Below are 13,439 nucleotides of genomic sequence, written 5' to 3'. Positions count from 1 at the left end.
AATTAAGTATAAAGAAGACAAGAAAGCGGCCCTAGGCAGCTGCCTACACAGGATCCGCCACTGCCAGATGCCGTTAGAAATTTATTAAAAACAAGCCTATCGCAAGATATCTGGTAGGGGGGGCACCTGGGGTGGCCAGACAGATTTCAGGGAGGGCCGGTGCCCCTGGCCACCACGTAGACACGCCCCTGCATAGTTCACTGACAAGCTAGGCAATATCGCGTTCATAATCGAATGCGATTCATCTGCGATTATGAATGCGATATTGCCTAGTTTGTCAGTGAACTACGACTTTGTGTAGTAAATGCTGCTTCATCTGAAAGCAGGTGATGGCGATTTACTACCAATCACGGAACCGGCTTTACTGACGAGATGCACATGACAATCGCATGCGATTAATTGCACAGCCCTACTAAATAACAAGACCTATGATCAGTTACTGGTAAAAGTGATATGGGAACCCTGAACAGTTGGAATACATTACCAAAATGTATACATTATACATTTACAAAGATGTTTATCACTATTGGATTACTTACAAGTATTTTAAGTGCTAGTAACATAAGAACAGATACTAGTTAGTTTTAAGGAATAAATGTTAAAACAGCTTGCCATAGTGATAGTCGCTTGCAGTGATTTTGTGGACTAGAATGGAAGCATAATGTCAAATTTTGTCGCTATGCATGTTGGGTAGCTCTCATATACATAAAATAAATGTAATTTCTCATTTCAGTAAACACTGAAATCACTGATCTCTTATCTAGTTAAGAAGCTCACCTTCACGCATTTAGTTTTACCATGTAGTGTTTCATGTGCAATGCAAAGATGAGGTGTTACCATTGAGATGTCAGGGAGAAGTTTTGATTCAAACTTGAGTACATTGTTTTTTGTCAAAGTTTAATTTTGGATTCAATGCATCATCAGGTCAGTTGTTTGCATTTGCAGTTTAGTGCAGTGTGCACCCTACAGTATGATATGATTTTATTTATGATGGTTATTGTAAACGTTCTGAAGTGGAAGTGCATGCATTATTGTTTGTTTCTGGTGGATGTGGTAGAAAATGCATGTTAGGCAAATTTAACAAATTGTTTATTGGAATGAATCAGACCTACACCATGCTGTTTGTAATAAATCAATACAATTAATCAGACAGTGTCAAAATGCAGCTGATATTGATATCAATACTAAATATGAAGTTAGGAGCTATTGTATTTCCTAATCATGACTCACAAGTAGAAGTCTATTGATTCAGAGATATGCTGTGGTTCACTGTGCTTGCAGCTGATGTAGTTTGACCACTGAACTCAAGTTATTTTTTATATTCTGCACTATTGTTTTTAAGCTAAACTGGTATTGGTGTAACCTGTGTGCAGGCCACAAAAGCCTCCCGAACAGTTCTTTCCGTTGACGGGGTGATTTGTATTGCATAACTTTAGTTCTTTGCTTTTGAAAATGAGTAGGAGAAAACATAAAATACCAACTGTGGAGGTCTGTGAAAACTTTAAGAGGCGGGCTTTATAAATCTTCACCCCTAGTATTATAGAAAACGGAAGGTTACTTAATAAACTCTACAAAGTTATTGTATCTGATTTCAAATCCTGCAAATAAAAGTGTTGTTTCCGCTATGCAATGTTTTCAATTAAATTGCCGTTTTAATGTATTTATTAATGTCACCCAAAGCCTGACCTTTCTTTGCTGGTGTATCTCATGATATTTTTGGCAATGTGTTGCACCTCAGTGGAAATCAGTTGCAGAATAACAGGGGCAGATGTCCAGTGGTCATTTATTTAACTTGCTTGACACGCCAGAGCATATAGATTTTCTCTCCTTGCAAGACATTCCACTTAAATTGTTTCATCAGTGGAATTCTTTTGTTAGCCATAGAGAAGTGCTGTGCTTTTGTGTTGGTGACTGGCCGGGGTTCATCCAGACTGCATTCCAAATCTCCCTCTGAGGGCGACAATAATTAATATTCATCAAGATAATAAGATTGTCTTCACTCATTCAGCTCAGTTGACTTCCATTTCTCTGGTTTGTTGGTTGCCATAGTGCAATACTGCAGCTACCGTTTCGTCCGCTCTCGTTGAGCTTAGAGGCTGTCTGAATATAAAGCACCGCCCATCGTTGCCTCTAGACGCCACATGTTCGCACTCTCGCTTTTGGGATAGATCCATAACAATAGTGAGTCACATCCCAAGTTAATTCGTGTTCCAGTTTGTTCAGATGAAGTCATGAGCTTGAAAATGAACCGTGTTCCTCACGCAAATAAGCAGACTGCACTGGGTAGTTTATATTATAATGGTGTTTAAATAAGAACAACATGTTTGATTGGACAGCCACAGTGAAACATTGAGAATCTAATAAATCAAGATAAAACTAGGAGGCGGCTGCATGCTAGACAGGAAGTGTAGTTGATTCTGGTGTGAGCCGAGCCGAGGAAAGGTTTAAAGCTTGAACCATTTTTTATTAGTTACTGGACTCAATGAAATTCAGACAGAGCAGAACCAGATCGAATGCCGAAGAGCTTTTAAGACATTCAAAAGATTGTCACCAGACTCTTGTCCCAACGGATAGTCGAGTTGATTTCTCAGCTCCATCCCTGACCTCGGACCGTCTCGGGTGAACGGAGATTCATTCGGATATTTGGGGGGTGGGGGGTCAACTACTCACAACTTTACATCACTTTTGATCTCATCCTTTTGGCTTAGGCAAGGATTATCTGATGATCAGACAGTTCCAGTACCTCTGCTGTGGTGTAGTTAACCCATCCTTACAGGTCTCTGCTGGAGCACTAAAGCCATACGCAGTTGCAGCATCTGGTCTCCAGAGTGGTGTACTGAGTGGACGGCAGAGATTGCATGCCAGAGAGCTGTTGCCCCTGCATCTGCATTTCTCATTAGGTTTTGAAGGGAGGTGTGTCTGTACACATCTTGTAAAGCCATGTTGGTTCAGTGTGACCTCCTTGTATTTACAGAAAGGTTTGTATCCCACATGAACTATCACCTTTGTACCTTTGGACTGTGTCTGCAACATTTTGGGAAGTTATACCAAAATTTGCCCCTTGTGGTTTCAATAATTATAGATTTGAAAGTATATATTTATATATTATTTGTAAATAATAAAAATAATATTATTTATGCAAATAACAAAATTATATATAGTATATATGTATATACATATTAGTGTGTGTGTGTGTGTTTATATATAATTATTTAATAATAGTAAGAATTCTTTATATATATATATATATATATATATATATATATATATATATAATTTTTTATTTATCTTTTGTTATTTATTGTCCTTTTTATTTTTAATCCCATTATTTTCTGACATTTTATGTTTTTATAAATGTATTTATTTTTCTTAATCATAATATTTTAAGTTTAGGGATTGTGTAAGGGGCTGGGCTTTATGGTTAGGTTTAAGTTTCATAGGTTTCCCTTAGGAGAATCAAGTTACGCTCATTACAAATGTCATTATCATTATCTCATTTATGTATTTGTACTAGGGCCAAGTCTTTGTGTTTGGGGGTACTGGTTTGGGGGTTACAAAAACGCACAACCCAGCTTCTTATGTCATCTCTTTTGAGTTATTATGACTTCTTATGATTGTCTAATGAAATCCCAATGCATTCTCTTTCACCCTGAAATATATCAGGTTTTGGAAGTCAAATGGCTTGTTAACATTGTTTCTTCTTGACTCTTGAATTCTGCAGATTTGACTCCAAAATATGTTCATAAAATCTCTTGATCATGTATTTTGTAGATGTCAAAAATACAAAGATTTGGCTTCAGGTAGTACATAAACATAAAATGGATAACTATCAAAGTAGCATTTGTTATATAAGCATAACTTGAATATCCTGAGGGACAGAGGAAGACAAAATACTGCAGCTATAGCTTGTATGTCTCAGTCTTATATGGATTTGTTTGACTGTAGGGGCAACAACTCAAATATACAGTTCTCCATATGGCAACAGGCATACCGGACACGATACCTCTCTTTGAAAGTATCTGCAAATGGGATGGTACAGTCTGTGTTCAGTTAAAACTACACACGGTGAATTTCATAATCTCTGTACTGAACTCATCCACTCGATGTCACCAGATGTTTCCAATTTCGCACCGTAACTGAAGCTGTATCAGCTGGTGTCATGTTCAAAGGACCCAGCAGCATGTGTGGTTCTTTGTTTTCAACGCGTAGACCTCCTTCCACAAACATTTCCACAAACACACTCAGCAGGTTGGAGGGTGTGGGAAAAAGATGGTCCCCTGAAGCCAGAACATCCTAAATGCTGGCCAAACCAAGGCTGATTGGGCCTTCTTTTTTCCCATGGCACAAATGTATCTGATGTAGATTAGCAGTGCATGTACATATCTGAGGCCTGCAGATGGTTTTCTTCTTTCCCACCAGCTCCTGTGGAGCACAGCTACCTTGGCTTATGCTGGACTACTGTACTGAAAACATAGGTTCAACTTAACCGTTGAGTCAAGTGTAAAGGGATGGTGGCAATAAATGCAAGTATCCTAATTTGCTGGTTTGTTTTAATTTTAGATGGGGAATTGAAAATAATTTTGATTTGTCTGGTTCCCTATTGGTTCTAGTCATGATTATTGTAAGGAATAGATATTTGGATAAACTTAATAAAAAAAGATAATTAATAAATTGAAAACAATTCTTGCAGGTGTGTTTACACCGACTGTTTAGTGGATTTTTAGTTTTTAGAAATGGAATAGATGCATATACAGTATGTGTTCATTTTCTTTTTAAATACCACAAAAAAAATTATATGTGCATTTTTAAATACAGTTTACAGTTAAACTACAAATCATATGAACAACCAGTCAGTAACTACATTGATTGAAGTCTCTCAGTTTGTTGTAAGCTGCACGTTTTTGAGTCACTAAAAATAACTGGTTCATAAGAGTCAGTTCATGAGGAACTGGACTGTACTGGATAGAAGAATTGACTCATTAGATTAATTAGTTTTTGAATCAGACTACACTGGTTGTGCTGTATCTTTTTGATATGCAAAAAGTCATTCATTTGGGACTCAGGGTTGGTTCTGGTGTTGTTTTTTTAAATGGAACTGGTTCTGAATAAGAATCGGTTCTCGGGTTCCTACTGTAGTTATAAGGCTCAGTGTGTGGTTGGTGTTTGCAGATCTTTAAGATACTCCATTATTGTAGATAAGTGCTTCAACATGAAGCCTCTCTTGCCAAGTCTCACTGGATCTCAGAGTGAGTGATTTGCTCAAACAAGCAGAAGTTGTATTGGAATTGATCACGATTGGCCAGGTTGGTTGTTTTCTTGGATTTCTTTCAGTTATCTTGTAAAGGCAAGACATTTTAGGAAAATAATCCCAGTGTGAAAGCATGTTTGCTTGAGATCAAATGATAGTCAACGTGAAGTTAATTTGGCCCAGCACTAAACATCCTTTAAAATGGAAATATTTGAGTTGCCCAATGTTGAGATTGGTGGTGTTACTTTATGGCTGCTTAGGGTTTCTTTTTAAGGACTTTTTGGCTTTCAGGGCCTTTTCTCACTCATCATTTACACTGAAGGGGCCAATATATTGTCTTTACCTCATCCGCCCTCTCAATCTAACCGAAATGAACTTTAGAAAATACATAATTCTTTAAAGCCATGTTTGCAGTCATTACAGTTTTCCAGCGAGAGTGTTGTTTGAGGTGTCGTCAGCGACGTGGACGTCTTCCACTGGTTGGGAAAGCATTTTGGACATCGAGTGATAGATGATCAGCATTGGTCTGGCCAGCTGTGGTTGTTTTCATCCCCAGCGTCTTGGCCAGAGTGGTTTCAGTGTTTAACAGAGCAGCTTCTTTGGGATTGTTTAGCTCCAGATTTCTGCTCTGTCAGATCTTTGGAACCGTTGTGTGGAATTGAGGTTCTGGCTAATGGAGGAAGGCAGCAACACTTGCACAAAAATATTAGTGGTCTACATTCCCACAAATCTGCTATCTTCTCTTCTTTGTAATGGAAGATTATAAAAAAAATACAAAACTGCCCTGAGGTGTTGGAGACCATTATTAAGTGTTATTGAGGGCATGCTTTAAATTAAATAGGGCAGACCTGTTTTCATTTCATCTGTGTCATACTTTTTCAAGGGATAGACTGTGCCTTGCACACAAAGAGTTTTTTTTTTCTTCAAATGGGCCATATTCTATAATTAAACCACAAGCTCTTTGTCGTATTAAGTGGTCTTGGTTAAACACATGACCCAGAGAGTTGGAAAGATGCCCAAAGATGGAAAGTCAGAAACAGTGATATAACACTTTCAAAATGCTCTTATAAAATGAGCAGAATTATAAGATATATGGCCAGTGTCTTGACCTGATTTGATCGGTATGAACTCCACTATATAAATATATGGTTTATGAATAATATGGTATAGTTACAACTTTTTATATTTAGCTGGAATCCAAGAATATTTCTCTTCATGCCATGTAGTTTAACAAGGCATTAAATGCAAGAAAATGAAACTTATCTTGGACAAAATAGCAATTTTCTAGGTTTGTTTGCCATGGTACATGTGCAGCCCTTTGGAGGTCTATTCCAACTGTTAGTAAAAGTGGCAGGGCCCGTTGAACACATCTGTGTAACTTTGTTTCAGCCTTTGATAAAGTCTGGGACATTGCCTCAATGTCTGGAGAACCAATCATTATATTTTTGTTATTGAACTCATATTGAAAATATATTTTGTTTTGAAACCTCAAAATATATATGCATAACATATAATGTGTGAGTGTGTGTGACTGACTGTATGTGTGTGTTTATACACACACTTATGGGTGTCATGTATTATTTGGAGGCTTTACTTTCGAGAAGAAGTGTTTGGTACACATAATCTACGTTGGAGGTATTGTGTGTGGGTGTGTGTGCCTGTACTTTCTTAAACATATGAGAGTGTTCCTGCTTGTGTGTGTGTTTCTTAGTCCCTGTGATGCTGACAGACTGAAATTAGCTTTGGATTCCCATATGCACAGGGCAGGCTTCCAGCAGACCCCAATTACAATGCAGCAAAGCCAGAGAGGGTGCAGGGCAGACTGTGTGGAGCCCTCCTGGTCTGCTCCCTCGTTCAGACACACACACACACACACACACTGTCACTACCACAGACTTGACAGACTACCGCAATGAGGAGCACAGCATGCAAAGATCTGACTCACACACACTGGCACTTGCACACTTTTATATGGACACCTGCATCATCAGACTCATTCACACACATCTTAGATTAACCACATGTGCAGCTGTGGTTCAACACCAAGATTCAACACCACCAGTCACTCTGGAGTTAATCGAGTTAAACCTGCTCACACATTGAGACATATTTACCTACTTAAAACAAATACCCTGTGGGGTAGAAAGTGAAAAGAAGTAGCATTAGAATTTTGCAGAGTGGAAAAATATAGCTGTCGTCCACCACTGGAGGGAGCCTCTCTGATTCCTACAGTTTGACAGAGCAAAAGTATTTCCTGCGATTCAGTTTTTATTTACTTTATGAAAACGTGAAATCCTGTGGTTGATTGTAAAGAATTTTATTGTGAAGTAATTTTTCTTACACAGTGATTGAGAATGACATAATTATTTCCCTTGGCCTGAAACTGATTTTGTGGCTTTTCGAAGTAATGCAGACGGTGACAGACTCAACTTAGAACTGCTCATGTCTTCATTTTGTCTTCAGGCCTTGGTTAAGGCTTAGGCTTAGATTGTCAGAACATCTGTGAGTTGCAGTATGTTTGGGACTCAGCAATTAAAATATATATAAATTGCTATTTTTCCAAAAAATAAAAGTTTAAATAAAAACATTAAGTTTTTTTTTATTTTCAATAGTAGCTTGAAATTATGCAGCTATTATAACACTATGATGGCCTGAAATTCATAAAGAATTTAATTATCAACTTTTATTAATAACTCATAAAGCTTGGAAAATTACACTACATACAGTCCATAATGTTTGTGTTTAAATCTTAAGTGGCACCGGCAATCTCTATCTAGCTTACTTTAAAAAATGTGCTATAAAGGGGATCAATGTTGATTTACAGTGATGTTTCAAGAGATTTAATCAAAGGCAGAGACAAATGTGGGGTTCAGTTGTCCCTTTGCATGTGAATACAATTTTCCTGTAATGCTTTTATTCCACAAAGGGAACCAGAAAACCACACGACACAATTCATAATTCCTCTTCCTATAATAAGCTCTCTCATAACTTTCAATCTTTCATCTCCTTTCTGCTTTGCAGATCCTTCATACTTGAGTAGCTGTGCTGGATGAGTCAAGTTCTGACTCAACCAGCATATGTAAATATTTAAGCTCCTCTCTTACAGAATGTTTATAATTCATTTGGACCTAGAAAAGAGGTCTAATCCAGAAATCATAATTTCGACAATAAGGTCGTCATAGTTTGCTGGTCCACAAGCTGCAATTTTATGGATGAGGAATCGCTCATTTAAAAAGGAGCTGGAGGAACACTCAAAGGAGACCTTTGTGGTTTTAATATATTAGAATTGGCCCACCAGCGGTTTTCTAGCTTCATTTTGGGCATTAGTGTTGGCATTAATATACAACAGGGTTAACACTCAGTTTGCTTTAAAGGGTCCTCTTGGCTCTCTTTTGCATCAGTGTGGGCTGCAGTTGAATAGTTTTACTAAAAAAGGGGGGTCATGTTAGCCCTCAGTCTCTATTTTAGGCTCCTGTCCATCACTGCACTGATATTTTGCTGTAGGAGGACATTCCTTAAATTTACACCCCAAAAGAAATGAGAGTTGAAGGGAAAATGTAGTATTTCAAGGAAGTTTTCAAGCTTGGATCTCTCTAACAAACATGCCAACATTGACTAAAATAATCATCATGACAGGAATTTAAAAAAATATTTTCATTAAAGTGCAAAAACTAAACGTAAAATATTTTTTTGGTGCCATGTCTGACTACCTTGTGGTTTCTTTTAATTTTAGTACAGTGAAGCTTCTCGTTTTAACTGTAGCAATGATGTCTTGACTTATTAGCTGACAGTAAAAGGCAGGTACAACATGTGTATATGGTGTGCTGCTGTATTATTACAGGTGAACCCATGCAACATGTGGAAAGCCACTTAAGCATTCTTGTCATAATTGTAACTGAGCCTGCTTGTGTAATCCATCTTTATGTAATGCATGCTTTTTTAGATTTTTGGATAATATCAAACCGCTTACTGTTAGTTCACTTATGCTTGTTTCTCTAACTAATGCCCTTTTCCATTTGTCCTGTCAGGTTTTGTAAGAAGAATTTTCAGTGAAGAGCAAAGGAAGGACGATTATGGATCGGTTGCATCAAAACAGGACTTGGTGGTGGATATTGGTGATCCTCTATGTGGCGCTACAGCTCATGACCATCCACTCAACCATGATGCCAGGAACATTACAGCTCCAGCTAGATGAGGAACAGCCAGCAGGAACTGTAGTAGGTGACATTAGTGCTGGCCTCCCACCTGACATGACTGCAACCCACTATTTCATCTCAGATCATCAGGGCACAGGTGTTGGCACCGATTTGGATATCGACGAAAGTACAGGGATCATAAAAACCGCAAAGGTCCTGGACCGGGAAGTACGGGACTGTTACAGCTTCATAGCAGTCACCATAACTGGTATAACAGTAGAAGTCACTATCTTAGTAAATGACATCAATGATCACGCTCCAATGTTCCCAAGAAAAAGAGCCACGTTTAAGATTCCAGAACAGACAACCATTGGCACCAAGTTTTCTCTTGAGCCTGGCTTGGATGCAGATGAGGACCAGCTCACTACGCAAGGTTACATCATAACGGATGGAAATGTAGGACAAGCTTTTCTTCTTGAAACCAAACGAGGATCCAACAAAGTGCTCTACTTGGATTTGGTAGTCAATGCCGTTTTGGACAGAGAGACAAGATCTTCGTACACTCTACTCTTGGAAGCATTTGATGGTGGCTCACCCAAGAGGACAGGACAAATGATCCTGGATGTGATTGTGCAGGACATCAACGACAATGCCCCAGTCTTCAACCAGAGTCGCTACCATGCAGTGATCTCTGAGAACCTTCAACCTGGGAACAATATACTGCAGGTGTTTGCTTCAGATGCTGATGAAGGTGACAATGGGTTGGTGCTCTACAACATCAACAGGAGACAGAGTGATCCTGATCGCTACTTTGTCATTGACTCTCGAACTGGAGTTATCACTCTGAGCAAGCCTTTGGATTACGAGATGAGAAGAGTCCATGAGCTTGTGGTACAGGCTCGGGACAATTCCAGTCAACCAGAGGTCACCAACACTTTTGTGACCATCCAGGTGCGAGACTATAATGACAACCAGCCCACCATGACCATCATCTTCCTCAGTGAGGATGGTTCTCCACGCATCTCTGAAGGAGCACAGCCTGGCCAGTACGTGGCTAGGATTTCGGTCACAGACCCTGATTATGGAGAATATGCCAATGTGAATGTATCTTTGGAAGGGGGTGATGGAAAGTTTGCTTTGACCACCAAAGACAGCATCATCTATCTCATCTGCATAGATCAGATCATTGATCGTGAGGAGCAAGACCATTATGAACTCAGAGTCTTGGCTACAGATTCTGGCACTCCTCCATTATGGGCAGAGTCTTCATTTACTATTCAGGTCATGGATATAAATGACAACCCTCCTTTGTTTGACCAGCAGGAGTATACCCAGGTTATTCCAGAGGTTGCCTTTCCAGGAAGTTTTGTTGTACAGGTTACAGCAAGGGACAAAGACCAGGGGCCCAATGGAGATGTTCAGTACAGCATCCTACAGAATGAAGAAACTCATTCTGACTGGTTCAGTATTGACGCAGTCACTGGTATCATCACCACCTTGACCCAACTAGATTACGAAACGGACCCTATGCCGAGTGTGACTGTGGTTGCTGCCGACAGGGGTCGACCGCCACTATCTTCTACAGCTGTGGTCAAAGTGATCCTACAGGATATTAATGATAATGAGCCTGTGTTTGGTAGCAAGTTCTACAATGCATCCATCAAGGAGAACGCCGCAGCAGGGATCTGTTTCATGGAGGTAGGACTATCATTTCTTTGTCTGCAAATGCTGAATTTGTATTATACTGATTAATATGCAAAATTGGGGGGGGCAGATAATGGAAACAGTCATTTTAGGAAATTGACTTGGAAACCAGCATGATGAATTGTAAGATATTAGGGAGTGAGCTTAAGTAAGCTTTGTTTAGATTGGACTACTTCAGTTGGGAGTTACTCACTCTACTCAGACTGTGCTTATTTTAGTTATTTTTATATTAAATATTCAGTTAAATATTATAAAATATTTCAGAAAAAATTATTCAATTGTGAGAAAATGGAGTCAGTTTGACTATACTGGTTGCACTGTATGTGTTTTATTCGCTACAATGAACCGAATCATTAGAGTAATTTTTCTGTAATCGGACTGCACTAGTCATGCTGTTTCAAGCTGTAGATTCAGTAATGGTGGTGTCACCACTGAACAAGTAGTGTAAGAAACTCTACCAGATTTAGTATGGTATCCTGGCATTTGTGGACGAATGTCATTTTGTTCTGGTATTTACAAAGAACCGGTTCTTGATTCATAACCTTACTTTTCATGTGAAAATGTATGAGGGGTCAATTGAGGTTTGCAATTTTGTTCTCATCTGGCCTAGAATTCATAGTCCCTGTTGTCTGCTGACTATAAGACACAAACTTTTTTTTTCTCTCTGGTTTTTATCATTGTCTGTACAGGGACTTCAAAGTGTTCAAATAAAATTCAATTTGTGCAAATTCAAAGCTCGTAATACATTTCCTAGTAAATCAAAACGTGTAATTTTACATGGTCACATATCAAATGAAGGCACATTAATGCTTTCTCTGTGGTGGATTTGTGCTGGCGGGGGTTGAGACACACTTCAGCGAGCTGACAGAGGGCCCAGCAGACGGGAACTTGGCCCTGGAGTTTCTCCAGAGAGAGGGAGGGTCGTGCCTGGGAGAGGTTTTGGTACTGGCGGACTCCTTTCTGCTGTAGAGTGGGAATAGGAGCTGTGCAGGGTTAATTGGGAGTTCTGGGAGTAAAATTAGAAGTTTATAGTGGTATTACTTAAGTTCGGAATTAGGAATCGGATCAGCAGCGCTCAGGTCTACAAATCAAGTGCAAATCAAATCCGATCGAGCGGCTCCTGTCTTGCTGTCAGTTTCCATCCTCATTGAATGAGTGCTAATGGTTTATAGACAGTTGCCAAAAGACTTCAGTTTTCAACACAAAAACAATATAAGGAGTTACTAAGTCTATCCTTACAACCATCATAAAGCAAACTTGCCAAGGACGAGGTCCAAACCAACTGTCTCTCAGGCTGTGACACGAATGACAGCTGTAGATGAGAGCTGGCATGCCACTCAAGAGCAGTTGGGAGTTTGATGATGCACAGACTGCAGAAATCATTGCCAAATCCACATCCAAGCATCACAGCACGGCACTTGATGAGTTGCTTTTTTCCCTTCATCAGAGATCCCTGTGCGCAGAGTTCCCACCGCCTCCCTTTTTCTGAATCAAAGCCTCTGTCCAAATGCCATTACAATGGGGCTATTGTGATCATTCATTTAACATCTGAACCGGGCTTGATTTCATTTTTTCCAGTGTATCCCTCACAGCGGAGCATGATTAGTTTAATGTGTACGGGCATTGCCGATTTACTACATTTTAGGTTTTGTCACTTTGCTTAACACTGCTGTTGGGCTGAGGAATAATTAACTGGGTTTTGTTTCTCTTTTGGTGGAATTTCCACCCTTTCTAGTGTGAAAACTCTAGCAACTATACCCAGTTTTGTTTTAACCGCAAAGATAACTTGCAAAAAGCTTGTGGCATTGGAATCAAGGGTGTCTAAAATTATCAGACATGTTACTAAATTCTTATAATGACCATAACTCTGCTTTCAGTTATTATCTGCTATTATTTATAAGGCATAAAACCGAGTTAATTGTCAGTCAGTTTAGTTTTAATTTGTTTTTTATTATATAATTGTTAGTTGTAGAGTTTCCTAGTTTCAATACGTTTAGTTTGTATTTGATTTTTTTGTATTTTAGGGCTGCCGAAGATGTGCTAACTGGTATCATTCAATTCAAATTCAATTGAATTCAAATTAATTTCTCTGCGTAGTCTAGTGTTATTTGTGTGTAGTGGCATTTTCATTGTTTAATTGAGGTGAGTAAAGATTTTGTCTTTATGATATGTCATGTAAAGTATTGAAAATGTATTTTGGTTTTGTTTCCCAGTTTTTCCCAGTTATGCTAGTTTTTGGTTTTATTCATTTTTTTAATGTAGAACATTTCTTGAGTTTTGATTGTTTCACAAACTTTTGTCATTAGTCATTCATTTCATTACTTGAGGCCTTTTATTTGGTATGTAAGTAA

At 38.8% G+C, this 13,439-nt stretch overlaps 1 protein-coding gene across 1 annotated transcript in view; it reads left to right on the top strand.

Moving 5' to 3' along the window:
* Positions 1–5,209: 5,209 nt before the first annotated feature.
* The window catches only part of LOC107558986 (protocadherin-16-like), a 98,708-nt gene continuing 90,478 nt past the window's right edge, over positions 5,210–13,439 (top strand). The window contains exons 1-2 of the mRNA XM_016242699.1: positions 5,210–5,246; positions 9,299–11,082. Coding sequence (XP_016098185.1) covers positions 5,210–5,246; positions 9,299–11,082 — 1,821 coding nt within the window. The remainder of the gene's footprint in view (positions 5,247–9,298; positions 11,083–13,439) is intronic.

This window comes from Sinocyclocheilus grahami, unplaced genomic scaffold, assembly GCF_001515645.1.
Source record: "Sinocyclocheilus grahami isolate Dianchi unplaced genomic scaffold, SAMN03320097.WGS_v1.1 scaffold671.1, whole genome shotgun sequence".
NCBI lineage: Eukaryota > Metazoa > Chordata > Actinopteri > Cypriniformes > Cyprinidae > Sinocyclocheilus > Sinocyclocheilus grahami.
This window is presented reverse-complemented; position numbering and strand designations above follow the sequence as displayed.